Below are 23,660 nucleotides of genomic sequence, written 5' to 3' on the forward strand. Positions count from 1 at the left end.
GGGAAAAAGAATTCCACAGGAGCTCTTTTTATGGCCCTGTAATAGCAATTTGGGTGAAATCTGACTGCATGATGGGGCTGGATCTCTTCCACTGCTCTTATCCCTAGTTGGGAGATCAAGCACAAGAGGAGGCAGGGGAAAGATAAGGACTGGGCTGCTGTTATTAAAATGTAATCTTGAAATTACCCAGTGCTGGCTGAGATTTAGTGCTGCTAACTGGGCTGGCAGGGCCTTTCCAGGGAGTCAGGGCAATGTTATTCTGCAGAGGGATGTTTATTTATTATTTCTATTTCTTCATTAATCTATTTGTATTTATTTATTGCTATTTGTTGTAGTGATTTTTTTAAGGGTTGTATTACGGAAATAGAAACAGATGGATGTTGGGTGACCTTAAATAATGACTATGAAGTTGTAGAATTTGAAGTGAAATTCTTGAAATTTATTTGATATTTAGGGAGACTTTCATACAGAACAGAATGAGGGAAAGCCCAGCAGTGTCCAAGGAGTAAACAGAATCCTGTCTGATAAATGCAGGCAAGTTTTCCTGTCTAGTTTTCCCACAATCTCTGTTCTGTGTGTTTCACACAAAATAAGTAATACCAGGTCCTAAACTTTGTAAATAAATCAATGTACTGAGGCCATGACCCCTGCAGAGCTGGTTTGCCTTGCTTTGATCCAAAGCCTGGGGATGCAGCTCGTGCAGAAATGACTGTTTGCACCAATATCCAGCACAGTTTAATTCACTCCAGGGATTTGACTGCTCAGGAAAACAGGGCTTTTATTGCCTGTCAGGACTCCTTAAGGGTTATCCCTCATTTCTTGGCAGTGTGCCTATGCTGCTCAGCTCTCCCCATTCAGCTCCTCTGCTAGAACTTTATTGGAAGTCTTTGATCAGTAAAAGTAGAGGTTGAGCTTTAAAAGCCTCCAGCTTGTCACCAGCCTTTGTTCTTCCAGACCTCAGGCACAGTTCAGGTCCTTGTGTGCTGTTGGCTATGTGACCAAAAGGAATCTGTCTCCTGATCCATCCCAGCATCCCACCATGGATGATCCCATCTCCTGTGTGCTCTGGGGTGTGGTGTTGTGAGGGTCCCCAGGACGAGGTGAGAAATGAGAATTTGACTCCATGTTCTCAGAAGGCTGATTTATTATTTTATTATATTATATTACAATACTAAGGAAAGAGAAAGGAGACATCAGAAGGCTAGACAAGAATGATCATGGTAGCTGGTGACTCCTCAGAGTCTGACACAGCTGGGCTGGGATTGGTCATTAATGAAAAACAATGCACATGGAACCAATCAAAGATGCACCTGTTTGTAAATGATCTCCAGACACATTCCACAGCCATCAGATAATAATTATTGTTTTCTTTCTTTTCTGAGGTCTCTCAGTCTTTTCATGGTGAAAAATCACTATGATTTTTCAGAAAATATCATGGTGACATAGGTAACATGGAAAACATCCCAGAGCAGGTATTCCTGTGGGCACTGACTGTCCATGAGTTACTTCACAGTGTTTGGGAACAGGGAAATCAAAAAGAGTTCCCAAATGGTGCACAGTAACCTAACCTGGAGAAGTTTCTGAAGGGAATGTCTCAACTGGGATAATTCACAGGATGTGGAGATGGAGATTAGAACATGTGGAACAGACATTGAAGTTTAAAATGCCCTTAAAAGAAAAATTCCTGCTATTCCAGGACCTTGAGCAGGCCCCAGCTGGGTGGGATGGCCAGTGCACCACCCCTGTGCTGTGACAGCTCTGTGTCCCAGGCAGGGGCTGCAAAAGGAGGGGACAAAGGTAAACAGCACAGAAAGAGCTTGTCAGGCTGCTCAGGAGAATAACCAAGACAGGACTTCACACCTTCCCTCCCTGACCCCCACACATCCATGTCAGGCATCTCTTTAGGGGAATTTTAGGATAATTCAGGCTTTTGGGCTGGGGTCCCCTTCCAGCCCAAAGCCCAGCCCCAGTGTGGGATCAGCTGTGCCAGGATCAGCTCAGCCAGCCCTTCCCTGCCCTCTGTGGGACCATGGGTGGAACTGGGGCAGCTGCAGGTGGCAGAGCTGGCTGTGGCTGGGCAGGGGGTGGCTCTGCTGTCACCTCAGATCTCCTCATGGAGCTCGGACTGAAGGTGCTCCTGCCATGGGTCACCCCAAACTGCAATTTCAAACTGCTTGGCTGGGCTGGGGTTTTGCTCAGGGAGGGCCCCTGAGGCTGCTCTGCCACGAAACCTGGGGTGTTTTTTGAGCTCTGTGATTCTTTAACTGCAGTAAATAATGCAAACACATAAAATCACCATAGGACAAGAAGGGGATGGATTGACCAAGATCCCTTTGCATTTTCATCCACCAACAGAAGGCCCATTAAAGGGGGGGATGTAACACCTGCCTGCACCACAGCCAGGAAGAGCCTGCATGAGAGATGTGGGACTCCAGGTGGCTCTTCAAAATGCAGTTTATTGTATCCAAAATGCAGTTTATTGTATACAAAATGCAGTTTATTGCATCCAAGGTGTTACGGCAGTCCAGGGTGACAGAGCTGTGCCCACAGCTGTCAGCTCCAGCTGCAGGCAGGCCTGGAGACCTTTTGGTTTTGGTTACATTGCATTCTATACTTTTCTTTGCTGAGCACCTTCATACAGTAGAAGCAATCTATACCTTAACTTTTACCTACAGCCTATCATAGCTACTCTCATGACCTTATTGTGGTCATTACTATCCAGTCACATGAGTTAGTATGGTACAGTTTAGGCTTCAAGTTGTTTTTCAGTTTTCTTGCAGTGGGAAATTCTTAGTCCTTTTTTTCCTTGCCACATTGGCATGTTTCTTTGCCTATGGTATCTTTCTGGTTTTCCTGAGACCTATTTCTGCTTGGTAAGAACATCGTTTTTGTTTGTGGTCAACATATCCTTTGCTCTAAGCCATAAAACCTCCTTCCAGCTCGATTTCACCTTTGCTTTCCTAGCTGTCCAGTAAGACTGGCTCAGCAATTCTCAATTTACACATCCGTTGTTCTTCTATATCAAAACTTGCTTCCATCTCTATTCCATTCTCAGGTTCTACATTCAGAGATCAGTGCCAAGCACACACATATCTGTGAGACTTTCCTTTCAAACTTTCATCCTTCCCAACACCAGCCCTCCCCAGGTCCTTCCTGGGATCAGCACAAGCTGCTGCTGCTCTGCTTAGACAGGACAGGCTGAAACCCTGGGACAGACCCTGGCAGTTGTGCTGCTGGGCTCAGGGAGGGCAGGAATTAACATCCAAACAAGGCTTAAAACCAGGTCAGACTAAGTGTTAATGCCATTAATAATAAAAATGGGACTCAGCTCTGGTTTGAAACAGTTCTGTGCAGAAAAGGAGGAAAAAAAAGTTTTGAATTAGACACATTTTTGCTTCCAGCCTTTCCAAATCTGTCTCTGGGCTGTTCCCTGGCTGTGCTGGTGGAAAAGCTGCATTTCTGGCTGCTGTGAAAAGTTCGGGGGCTCAGGAATCAGAGGCCACTCACCCAAAGTTTGTCTCCACCAAGGAAATGCTGTGGGTTTTGTTAAACCAACATCTCACAGAAAGCACAGGCCCTGGCCACTCACCAGGAACATCTGGAAAGGACAGAGAGAGTCCAGATGGCCACCAAGGTCAGGGAGTGTTCCATGGACAGATCAGCTGTGTGACCCTGAAGGCTGCTCCCAAATTTCCCATCAGAACTCCATCTCAGAGGCTGCTCTGTCCTGCTGGGAGATGTTTCAGGAGCTGGCCACACTTGAAGGAGCTGCTGGTGCCACCAGGATGGGAGAAGCAGCAGTTAGGAGGTCATTAACCCAAGAGAGCCTCTGCTCAGGGCTTTTCCAGGAATTTTAACATCCTTTTTGGGAGGTCTGTGACAGTCACTTATCAGGGATTTTGCTGATGGCACTTTCAGAGCCACAGAGATTTCTCAGGCTTTAAACTTCCATACTCTAAACTTTCCAGCTTCAAAGTGTTCATTATTTCCAAGGACATGATGGCTCCACTGGAGAGGGGTTTTAACTCTGCCAGGGAAAACAAGCAGAGGGTGCAGAGAGTGGCAGAATCGTGGCAGAGCTCCTGCTCTCCAACCATCTGCTTTGGAGCTTGGCTGGACCTTTCCATCCTGCAGCTGGGCAGTGGCAGGAGCAGCCCAGGGATCCAGATCTGCCCTGCAGAAATGGGCACCTCCTGGTGCCCCTCCTAAGGAGGGGTCCCAAATCCTGCCTGGCATCACTGCAGGGACTGCTGGTGGCACTGCAGTGTCCTTGGGGCAAGAACAAAAGCAGGTTTGGTGCTGGCTCCCTCTGACCCTGATGGACACCAGCTCTGGGCATTCCCTCCTGTGGGAATTCACAGGGATTCACAGGGACCAAGGACTGGAGCTGCTGGAGGAGCCCAGGGGAGGCTCCAGGATGAGCAGAGGGATGGAGAGTTCTGCTGGGAGGAAAGGCTGGCACAGCTGGGAATGCTCACCTGGAGAGGAGAAGCTCTGGAGTGAACTTGTTGCAACATTCCAGTGCCTGAAGGGACTCCAGGAGAGCTGGAGAGGGACTGGGGACAAGGGATGGAGGGACAGGACACAGGGAATGGCTCCCACTGCCAGAGGGCAGGGATGGATGGGATACTGGGAATTGGGAATTGTTCCCTGGGAGGGCGGGCAGGCCCTGGCACAGGGTGCCCAGAGCAGCTGGGGCTGCCCCTGGATCCCTGGCAGTGTCCAAGGCCAGGCTGGACAGGGCTGGGAGCAGCCTGGGACACTGGGAGGTGTCCCTGCCATGGCAGGGGTGTGGGACAAGCTTAGGAAACATCATAAGTGTGGCTTTGAGCACAAACAAGTAGTAAAATACCTCATGTGTGTCCCTGCATGTCCCTGCTCAGTCACATCACCCCCTCCCCACACCCAGACCCTGCCTCTGCCCCTTTTTCCTGCTTTAAACTCAGGAGCTGCTCTTTTGACAAATTCCTTGAGCATTTTTTCAGCAGGATGGGCAGAGTCACAGCCAATCCATGCAGGAACATCCATGGTGGAGCTTTGCTCCCTCCCAGCAGCTCCCCATCAGGAATGTGGAATATCTGAATTGCAGCTCACAGAGCAGTGGGGATGCGTTGGAGTCACAAAGGCTGGAAGCAGCTCCATGGAGCTGGGTGCTGTCAGCTCAGCAGCTGCTCCAGCCCTCAGCTGCCTCTCTCTGCATCAATAATTCTGTTCCAGAACCACCTCTCATGGTTCCAGTGCTCCATGGCACCTTCCCCCTCCTCCTGCCACTCCCCACATGGAATCTGTTAGGCTGAAGAAGCAGCTGTAGATCGTTTCCTCCAAAGGCTCTTTGTGCATGAAAAATAGATCAAAATCCTGGGGAGCTATTGATGCTGTTTTATTTTTACAGCTCTGACAGAAATGGTAATAGGAAAATGAGATCAAGATGCTTTTGGTACATTACTGGCAATAAAATAATAAAAAAAGAGCAACCTCCAAGCAGATCAGGGTCAGATCCTGCAGGTAATTTCTGTGCTAGGAGTGCACAAAGCCCAGCATGTTCAGCTCCTTCTCAGGGCCTGCAGATATTGTGGATGCTGGTTTTGAGGCACTTGTCTTTTATGAGTCTGTAATAATCTTTGCATTATGCTATTACAACATAATCAGGTCCTTGTCACGCTGCCAAGGCTGAGCAGATAACATCAGAGCACTGAGGAATTTCAGCTCTAAACTCATTAGGAAGAGCCAGATTTGTTCCACGATAGCTCCAAACCTCTCTGGAGCTCTGTGCTCTGCAGGGATGTGCTCTCAGCCAGACGGGGGCTCGGGAGGCAGATCTGGGCTCCAGCAGAGCCTGGCAGTTCAGCTGGGAGGGCTGGGAGAGAGTGTCTCTCCAAGACGGGATCTAAAAATACTCTGCTCCTGTTTTTCAAAATATTAACTTCTGGGAGCACATAAATGCCAAAGCTGCAGTGGCTGTGGGTGCTGTGGCTGCAGAAATTCAGGTATCACTCCTGGTGCCCAGGGAAGTGAAATGCAGCATTCCTGCAGCTTTCCCAGCCAAGGGGATGTGGGCACTTGTCATTCCAGAGGATCCTCCCCATGCTGGGCTTTGGGATTGCCATCTTTGAAATGCAGCTTCCCACCAAGCTTCTGATGGATCTTACCAAATTCCCTTTGGTCACACGAGGACCTGAACTATGCTTGAGGTCTCAAGAACAAAGGCTGGTGACAAGCTGGAGGCTTTTAAAGCTCAGCCTCTACTTTTACTGATCAAAGACTTCCAATAAAGTTCTGCCAGGGGAGCTGAATGAGGAGAGCTGAGCAGTACAGGCACAGAGTGAGGGATAACCCTTAAGGAGTCCTGGCAGGCAATAAAAGGATGCTGGGCTTTGGGATCTTGGAAATGCAGCTTCCCACCAAGCTTCTGATGGATCTTATCAGGTGATGAGGTCAGATTGATCCCTTTTGCAGCCAGCAGTGATGCCTGGTTAGGGCAGGTTGGGTTGCATTTGTTGGAGAAGCACAGCACGGATTTTTCCTTGGAAAAGTCTGCAGGGTGAGCAAAGTCCATTGCAGTGGGTGGGAATGCTCCTCCTGGAGAATCCCTGTTCTGTATGGATGGGAATCTGTCACTGACATGTTCTATGAAAAATCCTTTCCTTGGGATTTTTCCTCCTGAGAAGCTGAGAGGCCTCAGGAACGAACTGTACACAATTCTTATCTGCTGCTGTGGAATGCACCAGGTGGGTCTGGGATTGGTCTCACCTGGTTGTTTCTAAGTCCAGCTGTCCAGACTGTCTCAGTCACAGACAAACCTTTGTCATTCATTCCTTTTCTATTCTTAGCCAGCCTTCTGCTGAAATCCTTTCTTCTGTTCTTCTAGTATAGTTTTAATATAATATATATCATAAAATAATAAATCAAGCCTTCTGAAACATGGAGTTATGATTCTCATCTCTTCCCTCATCCTGGGACCCCTGCAAACACTGTCACAGGAATCCTGCTTTATTCTGACCTCTCAATATGCCAGATGTTCAACTGTTCATGTTGCTTGAGGATGAAAAGTGGTTATTACCCATTTTTGCTGCAGGTTAGGGGTTGTGGAGTGCCTCTGATTCCATTCTCCTTTGGCATTTTTAGTTGCCATTGCAAAAGGAATTAATTTAGGGAAGGTTGGACATTGGGGCACTGGACAATTTGAACATTTCTGTTATTGGTTTGGCACAAGATAGACAGGAACCTGTCCAAAGTGTATCATCCATGAGGACAAAACAGGGGAAAAGGAGAGCCAAAGAAGAAAAATAATTAAGTTTTTAATATGTGTTCTAACCCTGTACTCCAAGTTCCATTCTCTGCTGGAATGGATGTGGGCTGGGATGGGCAGGTCCAATTAAAAATCCCATTTTAGGAAGATGGCCCATGCATACTGGGCCTGATCTGGCTGCTTCTGATCCTCTCTGAGAGGTTTTCTGTGTTCTCAGGACAGAGGAAAGAAATCTACAGCAGTGAAATTCCTTTTCCTGTTCCAACTGCAGGATGGGGAGTCTCCCTGAGTTCTCCCTGCAGGTGTCCAGGAGAATTCACCAGTTGTTCAGGATGGATCTGTGCAGGGATTTCACAGAATCACAGAATCACAGGGTTGGATCATTCAAGATCATTGAGTGCAACCTGCTCCTGACACCTCAACTCAACCCTGGCACCCAGTGCCACATCCAGGCTTTTTTTGGAGCACACCCAGGGATGGTGACTCCAGACTTCACCAGGCAGCCATTCCAGAACTTCATCACTCTTTCTGTGAGAAACTTCTTCCTAATATCCAACCTGTATTTCCCTTGGTGTAGCTTGAGGCTGTGTGCTCTGGTTGTGTCAGTGCTGCCTGGAGAAAGAGCCCAGCCCCAGCTGAGCACAGGCATCTTTCAGGAGCTGCAGAGAGTGATGGGGGCACCCCTGAGTCTTCTTTTCTCCAGGCTGAGCACCCCCAGCTCCCTCAGTTGTTCCTCACAGGGTTTGTGTTCCCAGCCCCTCTCCAACCTTGCTGCCTCCTCTGGATGCACTCAAGCATCCCAAGGCCCTTCCCAAACTGAGGGGCCAGAGCTGGGCACAGCACTCCAGGTGTGCCCTCACCAGTGCCCAGTGCAGGAGCAGAATGAGCTCCCTGCTCCTGCTGGCCACACCACTCCTGATCCAGGCCAGGAGCCACTGGCCTTCTTGGCCACCAGGGCACTCTGCTGGCTCATGGTCAGTCACTGTTGACCAGCACCCCCAGGTCCCTTTCTGCCTGGGCACTGTCCAGCCACACCATCCCAGCCTAGAGCATTGCAGGGCTTATTGTGGCCAAAATGCAGGACTGGGCACTGGGACTTGTTAAACTTCATCTTGTTAGACTCAGCCCAATAATCCAGCCATTCCAGGTCTCTCTGCAGAGCCCTCCTGCCTTCCAACAGATGGACACAGCTCCCAGCTCAGTGTCTTCTGCAAATTTATTAATGAAAGACTCAATCCCCTCATCCATGTCATCAGTAAAAATACTGAACATATTTCCAGCAGGATGCTTGGCTGGGTCCAGCCAGGGCTGCTGCTTCTGCCAGGAATGTGCCACAGCGTTTGTTCCCTGTGCTTGGAAATGTTTCTGCATCCCCTGGCTCTGGGTGTGGCGCTGGGTGTGACCTTGCTGAGCCTCAGAGGTGGCAGAGACCAACCCCACACCCCCACGCATGATGTGGTCTGTGAAAGTCCACATTTTCCTCTTCCTGGAGTGCTCATCCACTGCAGAGATCAAGAGTTCCAGGGATCCCAAAGGCTCAAGAGTTCCAGAGTTCCCAAAGGCACCTGATTTCCCTCCCCTTGTTCCCCTCTGTGTGTGGCTTCTCAGCTCCCCTCCATGTGACCCCACTGCTGAAGCTCTGCTGGGCTGGTGACAGGAGCCAGTGGCACTCCCAGAGCCTGGAGGAGCACTCCAGTTTGGATTTAGGATCCAACACCCATCTCTGTGTAAATATACCCATGAAAAATGCCAAACACCAGCCAGCCTGGTGGATGTGAGGGTTATGGAATGGGAGGGTCACCCACCAGCTGGTGATGGGAGGTGTTTGTGAGAGTCCCCAGGATGAGGTGAGAGATGAGGAATCTGACTCCATGTTCTCAGAAGGCTGATATAGTATATATTATATTACATTACATTACATTATATGCTATTCTAAAACTATACTAAAGAAAGAGAGGGGTACAGACAGAAGGCTTAACAAGAATGATGATGACAAACTCGTGACTGACTCCTCAGAGTCTGACACAGCTGATGGTGATTGGTCATTAAGTAAAAACAATTCACATGAAACCAATCAAACAATGACCTGTTGGTAAACAGTCTCCAGACCACATTCCAAAGCAGCAAACACAGGAGAATCAATCACGTAATTGTTGTTTTCATTCTTTTCTGAGGCTTCTCAGCTTCCCAGGAGAAGAAATCCTGGCAAAGGGATTTTTCAGAAAATGTGACAGTGACATGATGGGAGGTGTTGTCTCCCAAAGCTGGGGCTGAGCAGGCTGGCTGGGACAGGGGTGTCCCCCTGCTGCATTCCAAGCCTTGTGCCAGGGAAACAATGGGAGCACAGGGGGTTGGGCAGCAGCTTCTCCATCCCATTCCTGGCAGCAGGAGCTTGGCTTGGGAACCTCCTCCCCTGGTGTCCTGGAGGATGTGGGATGGGCATGGCCCAGGTGGGAACAGGAGGGATGGGAATGTGGCTGTGCATGCTGTTTGTTCCCACAAAAGCAGTAATTTGGAGAGATAAAGTGCCTCAGAACTTCCCAGGAGAAATTATTCTTTCCTTGCCTTTTCTGCTGTTTCTCAGTTTGATTATTTAGCCCTTTGTGCTGGTACATTCTGAATTATTCCAGCTGCCCTCTAATTGTGTTTTCCCCCTAACTTTGGAAGTTACTTTTCAAAGGAGAGAGGGGAGCAAAGATAAGGCAAAGCTGCTAAATGGGAAATCTATGGCTAATACAGGCAGGGGGTTGCTGATCACCTCAGAGATGAAGTTATTAGCTGAAAACCCTGGAGTGGGTGGAATGAAAGTTAGGGAAGAGTTTCCCCCATTTCCTTCTGTCACAATGCATTGAGAGATTCAAAGTTTCCCTTGCAGACATGTCCTGACACCATTCGATGTTGTCTCTTTGCATTAACTGCAGAGCTCGAGCTGGCCCAGGGTGGATTTCAGTCTGAATAGTTAAAATTTGGCTAAGCTCTGAGCAAATAAAGGCAGGGTTTCATGGGAGCTGCCAGTGCTCCCCATGGATGTCACACCATGCTCCAGCCAGGACACCATGGCCAGGACCCAGGGTGGTCACTGTCCCCACTGTTTTCTGGGCCTCCCCACCCTCACAGCCAGGAATTCCTTCCCCATATCCCATCCATCCCTGCCCTCTGTGGTTTTTAAGCCATTCCCTGTGTCCTGTCCCTCCATGCCTTGTCCCCAGTCCCTCTCCAGCTCTCCTGGAGCCTCTTCAGGCACTGAGAGGAGCTTTAAGGTCTCTGCAGAGCTTTCTCTTCTCCAGGTGGGCACCCCCAGCTCTGCCAGAGCACTGGAAAAGCAACTTTCCCTTTGCATCTGAGGCCTGGCAGCTGCACAGGAGCTGCTGGTGCTGCTGGGAGCCCCCTGGGCATGCCCTGGGGCTCTGCTGCCCCACAGCATCACTGCTGAGCCCTGTCCTGGGCTGGCCCTGGCAGGCTCTCAGGTCTCACCTGTGTCACAAACTCTCTCTCACACCCCCCAGCAGCTCTGTCTGTGCTGCCAGAGGGTGACTGGAACCAAAGCTGGCTCATCCCAGCCCTGGAGCACAGCCTGCCTCAAGGACACCTCGTGAGAACCAAATTTTGCCTGCCACAGAGAAGCAGAAATTTGGAAAAGACCTCTGAGTCCAACCATTCCCCAGCAGTGCCAAGGCCACCACTGAGCCTGTCCCAACGTGCCACATCCACCTGGGTTTGGAACATTTTAAAGGGCACTGACTTCAGGGATGGTGATCCCACCACTGCCCTGGGCAGCCTGTTCCAACAACTGACAACCCTTTCAGGGAAGGAATTTTCCCAATGGCCACCCTCAGCCTCCCCTGGCACAAGCTGAAGCCCTTCCTTCTTGTCCTGTCAAATGGCAAATGGAGAAGAGACCACCCCCACCTGTCTCAAAACTTGTCTGGGTTAGAACAGCCAGGTGTCTGCTGAGGAAGGCAGGAGCCTCCCTTGAAATGGAAAATGCAAACCCCCTCCCTCTGAATTATTATAATTCTGAAATTAAGGGGCTCTCAGGCAAAGATATGGGAAGAGGAATAACAGCTCTTTATTGGGAAAACTAAAAATACAAATGCAATAGTACAAACCAAAAACAAACCACTGCCAGAGTCAGAGCAGGAGCTGACCCTGTGTGTCAGGGTGGTGGCACAGTCCCATCCCAGGGGGCTCAGGGTGGTGGCACAGTCCCATCCCAGGGGGGCTCAGGGTGGTGGCACAGTCCCATCCCAGGGGGGCTCAGGGTGGTGGCACAGTCCCATCCCAGGGGGGCTCAGGGTGGTGGCACAGTCCCATCCCAGGGGGGCTCAGCCCTCCTGCAGTGCCAGCTGTGGCTCTGCTGGAGCAGGAATCCTGCACAAGGGGGGAGTTTTCCTCTGCAGCTCCAGGGCTGCTGGAGATGGGCCTGCTCTCCCTCTGGGAATGCAGGGCAGCAGAAAGCTGCTCCTCTGGGAATGCAGTGGGCAAAGGCTGCTGGGCTGTTCCCAGGGCAGATTGGATCCAGGGAGGAATGCTTGGCTCCTCCCCTGGGCAGAGCATCTCCCCATGGGATGGTGGGATTTGATCAGCCCTGCAGGGACACTCAGTGGCCATGGACAGCAGAGATCTCCTGGAGGGAGGATGGGCTGTGGGAGAGATAAAGAAACCTGCCCCAGGAACAGCAGAGAACTGCCCAGCTCTGACAGAGGGGGACAGAGCACACACCACCAGCTACATCTTCCAACCAAAGACAAAACTCCTTTCAGGTAGAAAACAAGAAGGTCCCCCTGAGGCTCCTTCTCTCATTTGTCAGAGATCCTGGGAAGCAGATTTAGCAGTGCAGTGTCAGCTGTGCTTGGGCATTTCCATACCCAAGATAAACCACTGCTTTCCCTTGCTCAATCCTTAGCACTGTCACATTTTCCTTGGAAAAGAATTACAAGTGTATTCCCCAGCAGCTTTCTGTAAAACACATCAAAGATCTGCAGGTGATGGATTTGTTTTCTGTTTGTTTCTCTGGGATTCCTTCACTAGAGTGTGGTGTTAACTGGCTATCTATAAATCCCAGCATTTCCCAAGGGTTGATTCCTCCTGTGTGTGGATTGATGGAGATGTTTTTGACTCACCCTCATTTTCTGAGAGGACTGGGTCTATTTTAGTTCTGTATCACTTCATGGGTGAATGAGTGGCAATTTAATTGTTGTGTGGGAATGGGAATGTCAGACAACAGAGAAAACTGGAGCCTTGCTCATCATATTTAACCTGCTGAGTTACTGTACCCTGAGCCTCAGGGCATGGCTTTGTGTGAGAGGGACTATTTCCAAAGGGTGGAGGGACAGGACACAGGGAATGGCTCCCACTGCCAGAGGGCAGGGCTGGATGGGATGTTGGGAATTAGGAATTGTTCCCTGGCAGGGTGGGCAGGCCCTGGCACAGGGTGCCCAGAGCAGCTGGGGCTGCCCCTGGATCCCTGGCAGTGCCCAAGGCCAGGCTGGATGGGGCTGGGAGCAGCCTGGGACAGTGGGAGGTGTCCCTGCCATGGCAGGGGTGGCACTGGGTGGGCTTTGAGGTCCCTTCCAGCCCAAACCATTCTGGGATTCTATGATTCCATAAAAAAATCTCTGAAAAACTTGTTCACTCTCCTGTGGAAATGTAAAAAGTTTAACAAATGACAACGGGAGACAGGAACCACAGAGCAAAGGTTATTCTGGCCAGGTGCATCTTGGCACTGAACCAGGACCACACAGTTATCTTCATGGGTATCCCTTAAATACCTTTTCCTTTACTTCAGCTCATTGTATATTCACAGACCCTCATGCACAGTAAACTTTTCCCCAGACCAGCCTACATGTTCCAAGATCTGTTTAGCCTGGCTGCTCCATGGACCCACCTTTCTAGAGCATGGGTATTCCTTGGTTGTGGTTTTAGTCCTTTTTTATCATCACCTTCAGCTTTGGCCCTGGCCCACACTGCCTTCTGGCAGTGAGTGCTGCTGGTTGGCACATCTGTGCAGGTGTGCTCATCCTGTGTTCATTGGGTGTTATCCCATGCCAGCAGGCATTTTAACACAAGCACACTGATATCAGCTATTGCACTGCCAGGTCTAAGCTTAATTAACAACAGAAATAAATAACAGCTATATCTTTATAACAAAGTTACTTTAACATCACACATATAAAATCCATTTTAACATTGCAAAAAGCCAATATTCTACTGTGTGTCTGTAACAAACCCAGTACATCCCTTAGCAGGAAGGTGCTCTGTGTGCTAAAGGGCTTTGCTGGGATCAGTGGCTGCTCAGCTGGGACACAAATGTTCCCAAGGACCCTCCTGCCCTCAGGCTGGGTGCCATGGGGTCAAGTCAGGGCTGGCACATCAGGGCAGTGCCTGCCCTCCTGCTGGCTGTTGGGATGCACTGGGCTCTTCTGGCTGTGTCCTGTGGGCAGCAGGAGAAGGAATTCTGTGCCCCTGAGCCGTGGGAAGGGCTGAGGCCTCGCTCTGAGCGTGTGGGGCAGGCACAGCTCCACAGCCATGGGGGATTCACTCGGGTCCAGCTCCCTGTGCAGCTCTTCCCCTGCATTTGGGTGCAGCAGGGGCAGAAATTCCCTGTGGGGCCACGGGGGAACAAACAGCTCCTGATCCTGGAACACATTCCAGTGGGACTTGGCCGTTCCTGGGTCACAGCTCTCTTTGTTCTTGTTGTTCCCAGCAGAAATATTTATAAATACTTTATAAAAACAGGAGTTTTAAAAATTTATAATGACAGTTCAGGCTCTGTTTAGGAGGTAGATGTATTGTCTTTCCTTGGATAACTCCTGAATTAAGTTTGTATTGATCTCCAGGACCAGGCTGTGGATGTGCCCTTTGCTCAGTGCCCACTCTCTGCCTCACCCAGGTTATCCCAGTGGGGGGATGTCCAGGTGGTTTGTACAGATACTCCTGAAGTGTAAGGGAGCTGACATGAATTATGTAACTGAGGCTCAGGAGGGTAACAGTGCAATGGTGTGACTCAGGGTGGGCTGCTGGAAAATCATATTAATTATGATTTTAGTAGTTTCAAAAGAATTATTCTGATTTTAAATCAGGACAAAACCTAGCAAATCCCCAAAAGTACAAAACCAGGAAATGCTGGGGATCACTCTGGACTGGAAGATTTATTCAGTGTAGTGGTTGAGGCCAGCAGCCTTGGGAGCACCTAAGGGCAGAGCTCGTTCCTCTATTTCACCAAGATGTTGAGAAATTAAAGAACTGAGCAGGCAAGAAACACAGGCAGTTTCTGCCTTAGGAATATTCCTTTAAAAATATATCTGTTTTTTTTCTGGGGTTGCCTGGTTCAGCTCTGATTTGCTTTGCCTGTGGCCTGTGGCAAACCTTGAGTGGACCTTGTTGAGTTAGCTGGGGTGGGAGGAGGAGGGGAGGGACAGGGAGGGACAGGCAGGTCCCTGTCTGAGAGACCAGCTCTGAATCCTTTCTGGGGCATGAAATTGTCTTTAAAGTGTTCTGAGAGGTCAAATGACAGAGCAGGAGTACAGTGGGATTTTTTCTGCACTTTTATGCAGCAGCTGATACAACAGGCTCAGTGTGAAAAATGCCAATCACTTGGTTATTTTAAATTTTAAAAGTTTAATGATAATAAAATGGTTTTAAAAATAGCAATAAAATTAGAGTAATAATAATTTGGACAATTTGGATTAGAATAATATGAGGCAATAAAAAGCAAAGAGTTACAGACAGTCTGGGTACCTTTTCTGGGCAAAACAAGCCTGAAAAAGGGCACATGTTGACAGAGGATTAACCCTTAAAAGCAACAGCCTGTTGCATATTCATACACCTCATCCATGATGCATCAATTCCATTCACACACAGGATTCTGTCTGGGCAGTGTCAGCTTCTTCCTCTGAATCCTGACGGCATCTCCAGGGCTGAGCAAGGCAGGAAGAAGTTCATTTCTTCTGATAATGGAGCAATAAATTCTCTTTCTCTGAAAGATTTCAGTGTCCTGTGGCTGCTGTCTCACTGCGAGTCCTTTGTTTTAAAAAAGTATCCTACATAGCATAGTTTCTATTTTAACATTATGTTATAACCTAAAACTGTATTTAACACACTACTAAAGAGAATTAATACAGAATAACTTTCTAACATAACACATATAATATTCATTTTAATATTTGCGAGAAGCCAACCATAAAATGGGCATTTTTCACACTCGGGTGTTTTGCTGTGCAGCAATCCAGGAGGGAACAGCCTGAGGAGCAGGGGTGTCCTGAGGGAAGGTGTCCCCTAGCTGTGCCACCCCTCTCTGTGATATAAGGGTCTCCTCGAGCCAGGTCTCATAAGCTCTTGGAGATTTATATCACACCCAAGACAGCTCAGCTACCTTAGAAAGCACAAAATCAGCAGGATGGCTTCTGTGGTTGCGCTAGAAACAGAAAAGTTTTAATAAAAGGCAAAATAACAAAACTCTTTACAGAGAAAACCTGTGCCAGGTGCAAGAGGCTCTTGCTTTTGGTAAAACACCTCACAAAAGCCATTAGTTTCTTTGTTCTCTTTCTAGTTAATTGCTTAGATGGGACTTTTGGGCTCCTGTCCAACTGGCTATCCTAAAGTTTGAGGTGAAGTCCCCCAGGTTCTATGAGGCGTCTTTACCTAACAGGAGAAAAACCTCTGGGCTTTTTTCGGATTTGAGGAGACAAAAGAGAGTTTGTCACTCCATCAAGGGGGCACATTCCTGTATCTCTGCTGTCCCCTGGGCATGTGCCCACACTGGAGGGGCCACAGCCACCCCAGGGAGGTGACACCAGGCACTGCTCCAGGATGGGGACTCCTGGTGCTGATGGAAGGGAGAATCCAGCAGGCTCCATGGAAATTAGGGCCCACAGGTGGGAGGAAAGGTGGTGAGCCTGGAAGGGATCCCAGAAAGGCTGGGTGTTCCAATAATTGTGCAGAATGATCATGCAGAGCAGGCTGCTTGGAATGTGGCTTTGGAGCGACTGCCCAGGGCCTGGAGTCCTGTCTGGAAGGTAAATAACTTCTGACAAATAGGCAGGGAGGAAGGCAGGTATGGCAAGCCCTCCTGCACATCCCCTGTGTGGGAGATCAAAAGAGGATCTTACAAGATTTTATTAACTTGTAAACTGGGATTGAAGGGAATTTGAAGCAGCCCGTGGAAGAACAATAATGAACAAACATTTTCAAGTGGGAGAAATCTGTTCCTGCCATATGTTTCACTGACTCATCCCTTCTGCAGGAGGGGATCTGGAATTGTTTGAGCTATTCCAGTCACTAATGCTTTTTATTTGGGGGGAAACGCAGCACTGGATCCTTCACTGGGTGAGGCAGAGACCTGATCCCTCCAAAGCTTTGGGCACAGGTTAATCCAAGGGTGGTTTGGCTTGGAAGGGACATAAAGATCCTGCAGTTCCAACCCCTCAAATGCCCCCTGTGTGAGTCAGTGCTGGGCAGAGGCCACACCTGGCAGTGGGCTCTGCTGCCAGGATGAGACGGGGATCATGAGATAACGTGGAGAGCTCAGAACTCCTTTCTCTCCCTGCCCTGGTGTCCTAGGGTAATGTTGTGATGCTTGTATTATTGGTGTGTTCTGATTGTGCTGTGTATTATGTTCTGTGCCTTCAAGACTGGCTCTGAGGAGTGAAGTTTTGTTTTGGTTTTGTGAAAAACACCAATCAATTGTTTTTAAAATTTTAAAAGTTTAATTGTAATAAAATGGTTATAAAAATAGTAATATAATTAGAATAATAATAATTTGAACAATTTGGATTAGAACAATATGAGACAATAGAAACAAAGAGTTATGGACAGTCCGGGTACCTTTTCTGGGCAAAATAAACCTGAAAAAGGACCCACGTTAACAGAGGATTAACCCTTAAAAGCAACAGCCTGTTGCATATTCATACACCTCATCCATGGTGCATCAATTCCATTCACACACAGGATTCTGTCTGGGCAGTGTCAGCTTCTTCCTCTGAATCCTGACGGCATCTTCAGGGCTGAGCAAGGCAGGAAGAAGTTCATTTCTTCTGATAATGGAGCAATAAATTCTCTTTCTCTGAAAGATTTCAGTGTCCTGTGGCTGCTGTCTGGTGCGAGTACCTCACTCCTTTCTTATAAAAAATATCTCACATACATAGTTTCTATTTTAACTACAAAAGTTACCTTTTAACTACAAAACTACATTACCATACTATTAAAATGTTAATACAGCACTACTAATCAATACAACAAAATACATATAGTAAATATCTGTGCGGAGCCATATATGCACTTTTCACAGTTTTGTTCTCAGCCGCTCCCCCACGGCTGGCAGGACACACAGACAGGGCAGTACACAGTGCAGCTTTGGCTTTTGGCTTTGCTCTTTGCTTTGCTCCTGCTTTTGCTCCTGCTCATCAGTCAGTTTAGCTCAGCAGTCTGAATCTTTCCCTGGACTGTTTTTCCTTTCCCTTTTCTGGACCCCCTCGAGCCTGCTCTGGACTGGGCCCTGGCAAACACCCAGGGTTGGCACCTTGTGGCTGCAGCAGCTGCCCCAGTGCTGGAGGGACTGAGAACAGAGCCACCACCCCAGGAGAGACTTTCTGGGTTTGTCATCTTTGTCAGAGCAGTGACAGAGTGGTGTCACCCAGGACTGTCCATTTTGTGTGCTGGGGGTGCTGTGCCTGTTAAATAAACAGGTTCTTTCTACTTCTCTCCCAGGAATCCTCCCTGAACCAGTTGGGGTAAGGGGCTGTGTGGGTTTGCTCTCTGGAGGGGCCCTGTGGAGGATTTCTCCCAAATTTGCCCTAATCCAGGACACGTGGGTGCTGCCCGTGCTGAGGGGCTGTGGCTGTGTTGCAGGTGTGGCTGTGTGGGGGCAGCATGGAGGTGCTGCCCTGCTCCAGGGTGGCCCACATCGAGCGCAAGAAGAAGCCCTACAACAACAACATCGGCTTCTACACCAAGCGCAACGCGCTGCGCGTGGCCGAGGTCTGGATGGACGACTACAAGTGGCACGTCTACATCGCCTGGAACCTGCCCCTGGAGGTACAGCCTGCCCTCAAAGGCCCCTGCTCCTTAAAACCTGAATTCTGGAGCAGTTCCTGTCCCTAAGCTCAGCCCTAACCCCGCAGTGTCAGCCCCAGCAGAGCTCCCTCGGCTGCACGAGCTGCAGGCTGGGCAGGGATTCCTGCTGTCCCCACAGCCTTTCTAGTGTGGTTCTAAGAATTAAACCTGGACTGTGGTGTTTATCTACCCCCTGAGAGTTTACCCAGCGTGAGGGGATGTCCTGACACTGCTCTGCAGGTGGAGCCTGTCTGCAGACAGACTATTGATAGCAGTCAGCATTGTTAGTGCCTCAGGTTTATTCCTGTGTCACTTCCAGCCCAGCTCATGGACACTGATCCCCCCCAGAGCTCCCCAGGGGCTGGGGCTGTTTGTTTTCCCAGTGCTGGAAAGTTTAAAGGTAAAGGATTGGAGGTTGGTGGCTCACAGAAGGGATTCCTTTCTTCTTAAACCTTCTCCTTAAAGAGCTTTGGTGGTTCCTTTGATTTCTGCCCAGAAATCATCAGGTTTTCTTGGATCTGACACATTAATTTTGGTGTAAATCCTGCCACCTCACAGCTTGGCGAATCTTTGGAAAACCACGAGGTGCCACCAGGTGAGCATGTCCAGGGACACATCCTGCACAGGGATCAATCCCTGCACTTCTGGGAAAGCTCTACAGGCTCCAGGAGGGATTTCTGCAGGTCCAAGGCTGCTGCTGGGGCTCTGCCTCCCTGCAGGTTGTGTCTGATCTTGAAAGCCAAGAGCATCTCCTGGTTCCTGGCTCCAAACTGTGCCTGGAGCAGCCCTGGCAGGATCAATGCCCATTCCTGCACTGGCACTGCCAGGCAGAAGCAGGGAGGTGGGCACGGGGAGGCAGCAATGCCCCTGGGCCATGGGTGGGATGAGCAGTTCTGAGATGGGGGCTGCCCAGTTCCCCTGGGAGGTCAGAGTGGTGCCACAAGTGTCCAGCCCCTCTGGGTGCTAAAAATGAACACAAAATATTCCTGCTTGGCCCAGGCTCAAAGAGCTGCTGAGCCCTGGAGCTGCTGAGGGAGCACCCCCAGCTGGTGTCTGCTGCAGGCCCCTGGGAAAAGGGCAAAGCACAAAACCCTGAGCTGCTGCTGCAGCTCTGGGGGCTGCTGGCATTTGGGGCACAGCAGTCACAGCTTTGTGCTGCACTCCCAGGGGAACAGCCTGGGAAGGGCCAGGAGCTGCAGGGTTGTGGTCCTGGGGGTGGGGGAATACAGGAATAGTGATGGAAAGAGGAGAAGGAGAAGGAGAAGGAGAAAGAAAAGGAGAAGGAAGAAAAGCTGCTTTCCCAGGGAGCTGCAGGAGGGCTCTGGTTCTGACAGGCACCACTCCAGGGGGAGCTGCCTCCAGGACTGAGGGAATTGGGGGATCTTAAAAAGAGGCTTCAAGATCCAAATGCTCATGGGCAAGGATGAGAAATCCTGATCCTTGGGCTGATTTCCTTTTAGAGGTGAAGCATCATCCTCCTGCTCAGGAACAGATTGGGAGCATTGCAGAAAGGAATAAAATCCATCCTGTGGAGCTTGGGAAAGGCAGCATCACATGGATCAGCACTGGGGGTGGGAACAGGCCTGGGTGACCCAAAATCAACTTGAGATTTTTATGTATTCCCCATAGGTCTGAGTTCCCCAAAATCCATTTGAGTTTTTTTTTGGGTTGCCAAGGCAAATCCCTGCCCTGCCCATCCCAGGTGCTGCCTGACTGCTCTGAGCCCCACCTCCCTCACTCAGGTCTCAGCCTGTCCTGCCTCCCTCCACTGAATCATCTTTATTTTTACCTCTCAGCTACCCGGGGCACACTGAAATGGTGTCTCTTCTAAAGCAGAGTGAATAATTCATTAGGAGATCATTACAAGCATTGTAATGGAAAATTGCTTTCCCAGTTGTGTTTAATGATCTCTGGGAAAGACAAGAGCAGGAGCTGGAGCAGAGTGGGAGCCCAGGCACTGCAGGAAGAAGGGGCTGTGTGCCTCCTTTGGCTGCCCTGCTGCGTTAGCCCCAGATCCATGGTGGAACCAGCAGCTCTCCAGCCCTGCTCCCAGCTCCTGCTGGGTTATTGCTCAGGGCCAGCTGTGCCTGCAGAGCAGTGGGGCTCTCCAGGGAGACCATTCCACCCTGGAATTGCCCAAACTGCCAACAGCTTTTGCTGAGGTTCAGCCTCACCTTTTCTTCTGATGCAATTCTTATCCTTTATTCCCAGCTGTCTGCCTCTGCTATATTTGAATCTTAAATCTTTCTCTCTTTCCTTCATTCTTTTCCCATCTTTTACCCCTCCCTTCCTCTGGGCTGTGTCTCAGTGGGGTCAGGGAAGGGTTTGGTGCTCAGTGCCCAGCCAGGGGTTGCATTTTTCAAATCCTGATGTCCACTTGCTGCTACACCTGTGCCTCAGAACCCAAACAGGAGGAGAAATCTTTTAAAAATACCTCGTTTAAAAATACAGATCAGTCTTTGTCAGATGGATCCAAACCCAGGAGAGCTGGGAGAAGACTCCCCAGTTTCCCAGCCTTCCTCCAAACCTTTTCTCCTCTCTTTGGCTCCTCTTTTGTAAACAATCCCTGAGGGCCTGTCCAGCATCACCCCATGGCCATTGCAAGGGGCCTCAAAACCCAGCAGAGAATTTAGTGTCCCCATCTGGAAGCCACATCTTCCTTCAGATGGTTTCAGCCCTGGACATCCCAGAACTCCTGGAATTCCTCAGCCACAGGCAGTTTGAAAAGGATCTCAAAGCTCAGGGAAATACTTTCATTGTACCTTTTTTTGGAAGTGTGACCATTCAGTGATGTCCTGTTGTTTTTCAGAATCCAGGGATTGACATTGGGGATGTTTCTGAGAGGAAAGCCTTGAGGAAGAGCCTGAAATGTAAAAATTTCCAGTGGTACCTGGACCATGTTTACCCAGAAATGAGGAGATACAACAACACCATTGCTTATGGAGAGGTAATTTAGTCCCTTAGCTCAGCCTGCTAATATTTACACTCCCTGATGAGAAACAGCCTCCAAGGAGAGGAGTCTGAATCAAAACTGACTTTCTCTGTGTAATTATCTAAATTTGCATAAATCTGCTCCCAGTTTCTTCTAAAAACCAGTTTGAGGATTTGTTGCTGATCTTGACTGTATAAAGTAAAAGATGTTAATACATCACTTAGTGAATTGACAGAAATTATCCATATTTCCCACTGACTCCATGGATTAAGCAGCTGTATTTGTATTTTTAATACACAGGCATCTTCTAAAACCCTGAGACTTGAACTCGGCCTAATTCCTGACAAGGTCTCTGGAGGATTCAGTGCCTTGTCACAACAGCTTAAGGACAAGATAAAATAAGGGGACTTAATTCAATCTCTGCTGGCTTTGAAACCATTCTGGGAATATAGAAAGAGTCATTTATGGGAACTAATAACAAATACTCTGCTGCAATGGAATTGATGGAGTGGTGGTACTTGGAGCAGGCTCCTCAAAGCCTGGGCACCCCAGATGGGTTATTCATTTTTATTCATTTTAGAAAGGATTTGTTACCAAAGTTACTTAAGGCCTTCAAGCTAAAGCCTCCAAAAAAAGATTCTATTTTCATAGAAAATGAAATTTCAGAATAGTTTGGGGTGGGAAAAATCCCAGCTGGAACAAGGATTTGATGATTCCAAGGTGATCCTTATTTGAGTTGGGCTTTTTTCCCTGCCTTATTGAGCACTCTGAGATTTCACTGAAATCTGAGGGGTTCTGCATTGATTTCTGGCAGCCTAAACCTGGGTTTGTCCCCACCCCCCATGACCACAGAGCCAGCTGTGGCCAGGGACCCTGCTCCTTGGAATGGGGATTATTATACAAAACCAATTATTAGCCTTGGATTTAAAGAAAGGTTTAGTGCTCTGCAAGTTTTCTTTGCCTGGTTATTGCTGGTGACCCAGCAGTGAGAGCCAGAGAGGGTCCAGAGGGCTGAGCACCCATTTCCTGCTTCTCTCTGATCAGAGAGGGCCTTAACTCTGCCCTTTTTTGTGCCTTAACTCTGCCCCTTCTGTGCCACAACGTTACCCTTTTTCTGCCAGAATTCTGCTAATTTTTGTGCCATAACTCTGCCCCTTGTGTGCCTTATCCCTGCCCTTTTCCTGCCATAACTCTGCCCCATCTGTGCCATAACTCTGCCTTTTTTTCTGCGATAATTCTGCCCTTTTTCTGCCATAATTCTGCCCTTTTTCTGCCATAATTTTGCCATTTTTGTGCCTTAACTTTGCCCCTTTTAGTGCCATAACTTTGCCCCTTTTAGTGCCATAACTCTGCCTTTTTTCTGACATAATTTGGCTCTTTTTCTGCCATAATTCTGCCATTTTTGTGCCTTAGCTCTGCCCTTTTACTGCCATAACTTTGCCCCTTTTTGTGCCACAATTCTGCCATTTTTGTGCCTTAACTCTGCCCTTCACTGCTGTAACTCTGCCCTTTTACTGCCATCATTCTGCCATCTTTGTCCCTTCTCTCTGCCCTTTTCCTGCCATAACTGTGCCCTTTTGTCCCCTAACTGTGCCCCTTTTCCCTGCCAGCTGCGGAACAACAAGGCCAAGGACGTGTGCCTGGACCAGGGCCCGCAGGAGAACCACACAGCAATCCTGTACCCGTGCCATGGCTGGGGCCCGCAGGTGAGGCTGGCATTGCCAGGGCCAGGGGGCACCCAGGGCACAGCCCCGGGCTGTGGCCTTTGCTCTCCAGGCTTGAAAACACCTAGGCTATGTAGGAATGTGCTTTTTTGTTGAGGGAGTGATAAAACTATCTTTTGTCGCCTTAGAAAGGAAAGAAGTTCAGAAGTTTCTCATTTTGATTGGGTGAAAAAGCTCCTTCATAGGCTGAGGGGACTTCCCCTCAAACTTCAGGATAGCTAATTGGACAGAACCTAAAAGCCTTGCTTAGGCTTAGGCAATTTACTAGAAAAAGAAGTGAATAAAGAAACTAATCACTTTTGTAAGGTGTTTTACTAAGAGCAAGAACTCCTAACACCTAGCTTGGTTTTTCTCTGTTTGTTATTTTGCCTCTTACTAAACTTTTTTAACACCCCAACAGAAGCCATCCTACTGATTTTTATGCCTCCATGGGTAGCTGAGCTATCTCGGGTGTGTTATGGACCTCTGAGAGCTAATGAGACCTAACTTGAAGAAGCTCCTATAACATGGATATCACAGGGGGTTTTCCCAGCTGCTCCTGCAGTGTTTTCTGGATTCCCATCATCCTGCCAGAGCTGCAAGGAAAAGCCTTGAAAGAAATTGGAAACCTTTGTGAATTGAAAATGTTGGAAAGTGGGGATTTTTGCAGTTTGAAACAAACAAAAAAATTGAAATTTGTAGCTTAAAATAAAATCTTCCAGAC

The 23,660-nt window shown here is 48.8% G+C and overlaps 1 protein-coding gene across 2 annotated transcripts in view; it reads left to right on the forward strand.

Moving 5' to 3' along the window:
• GALNT17 (polypeptide N-acetylgalactosaminyltransferase 17) overlaps window positions 1-23,660 on the forward strand; it is a 230,751-nt gene that overhangs the window by 197,301 nt on the left and 9,790 nt on the right. Inside the window, exons 7-9 of one of the 2 annotated variants that reach the window (XM_030232442.2) lie at window positions 18,098-18,283; window positions 21,111-21,248; window positions 22,844-22,939. In XM_030232442.2, the coding sequence (XP_030088302.2) occupies window positions 18,098-18,283; window positions 21,111-21,248; window positions 22,844-22,939 (420 nt within the window). The remainder of the gene's footprint in view (window positions 1-18,097; window positions 18,284-21,110; window positions 21,249-22,843; window positions 22,940-23,660) is intronic. The other variant, XM_050981903.1, reaches the window with a different exon arrangement.

This window comes from Serinus canaria, chromosome 19, assembly GCF_022539315.1.
Source record: "Serinus canaria isolate serCan28SL12 chromosome 19, serCan2020, whole genome shotgun sequence".
Lineage (NCBI taxonomy): Eukaryota > Metazoa > Chordata > Aves > Passeriformes > Fringillidae > Serinus > Serinus canaria.